The 1,205-nt window shown below is 33.5% G+C and overlaps 1 protein-coding gene across 1 annotated transcript in view; it reads left to right on the plus strand.

Moving 5' to 3' along the window:
• Positions 1-583: 583 nt before the first annotated feature.
• The window catches only part of LOC131929537 (uncharacterized), a gene marked incomplete at its 3' end in the record, with an annotated part of 9,369 nt that continues 8,747 nt past the window's right edge, over positions 584-1,205 (plus strand). Inside the window, exon 1 of the mRNA XM_059285789.1 lies at positions 584-695. Within this exon, the coding sequence (XP_059141772.1) occupies positions 641-695 (55 nt within the window). The remainder of the gene's footprint in view (positions 696-1,205) is intronic.

Below are 1,205 nucleotides of genomic sequence, written 5' to 3' on the forward strand. Positions count from 1 at the left end.
TTTTTTGTTGAATTAGATAAAACCGTTGTGTGGTAATTCAGCTTAAAACTAGTTATTCTATTAGTGCGTTTGTTGTTTTTTTAGGTGAGCTAAATGTTAAGAGGCAAAACTTTCTGCCTTATGGCTTGTTACCATTTAGTTGTATTTTTAAAACAACCGATTTCATCGCCTTGTTTTTTCTTAGTGTCCACCTTTTTAAAAAGAAATATGACATACATGCCCCCTACATGGAAAATAAAATAAGTACAAATGATATTCGATAAAGTGTTGATAATAATTTATTTCTTTCCTTTTAAAAACTTCATCTGTATGCTAAATTAAATAATATAACAAAGAAAGAAAGGTACATAAAAGCCCTTTCTAAAATAAAAAGTCGGGCTCTTAAAATGTAGTCAATTTTTAAAAATGTGAGATCCATGAACTTTATTGACGTTTCAGCATAGTTTTTTTTAACGTTGCAAATTCGGTCAAGGCAATTTCACATGCAATTTTATCAACACGCCTTAGCCCTAACGTTTTTTTTTTTTGCTTCAACCCAATGTTTGTGGTATAAATAGACGGCGATATCCTCACAAGCAAACAGAAGCAGCGGTTTAGAGAAGTCTCAAGTTCACGTGATACAGAACTACACAACTAAACAATGTCTTCTATTTTATTGACGGCTCTGTTGTTTGTAAATATCATGTTCACCTGTGGTAAGTACATTTGTATACAACTGCAAAACAAACGAGATGGAGATATTTATTTTTAATTATCTGTAAATTTTTTAGGTAACAATTGCTTGTTTTTATTTACACGTATACGAAGTATAGAGGAAATATTGTAATCGTGCAAAAAATCGAAATCGATATTTTCACAAATCTTGACGTTTTACTCCTCCTAAGTCGGACAAATACTTTTTTGCAATTTTTCCGTATGTATGTATGTGTGTGTATGTGTGTATGTGTGTATGTGTGTATGTTTATATGTGTGTATGTGTGTATGTGTGTATGTGTGTATGTGTGTATGTGTATGTGCATGTGTGTATGTGTGTGCATGTGTGTATGTATGTATGTGTGCATGTGTGTATGTGTGTATGTGTGTATAAAGGTATGTGTGTATGTGTGTATGTGTGTATGCGTGTTGGCCTGTTGGCCTGTTGGCGTGTATGCGTGTATGCGTGTATGCGTGTATGCGTGTATGCGTGCATGCGTGTATGCGTGTAT

This window comes from Physella acuta, unplaced genomic scaffold (genome assembly GCF_028476545.2).
Source record: "Physella acuta isolate Inbredline_101_S28 unplaced genomic scaffold, ASM2847654v3 ptg001646l, whole genome shotgun sequence".
NCBI classification, from domain to species: Eukaryota; Metazoa; Mollusca; class Gastropoda; family Physidae; genus Physella; species Physella acuta.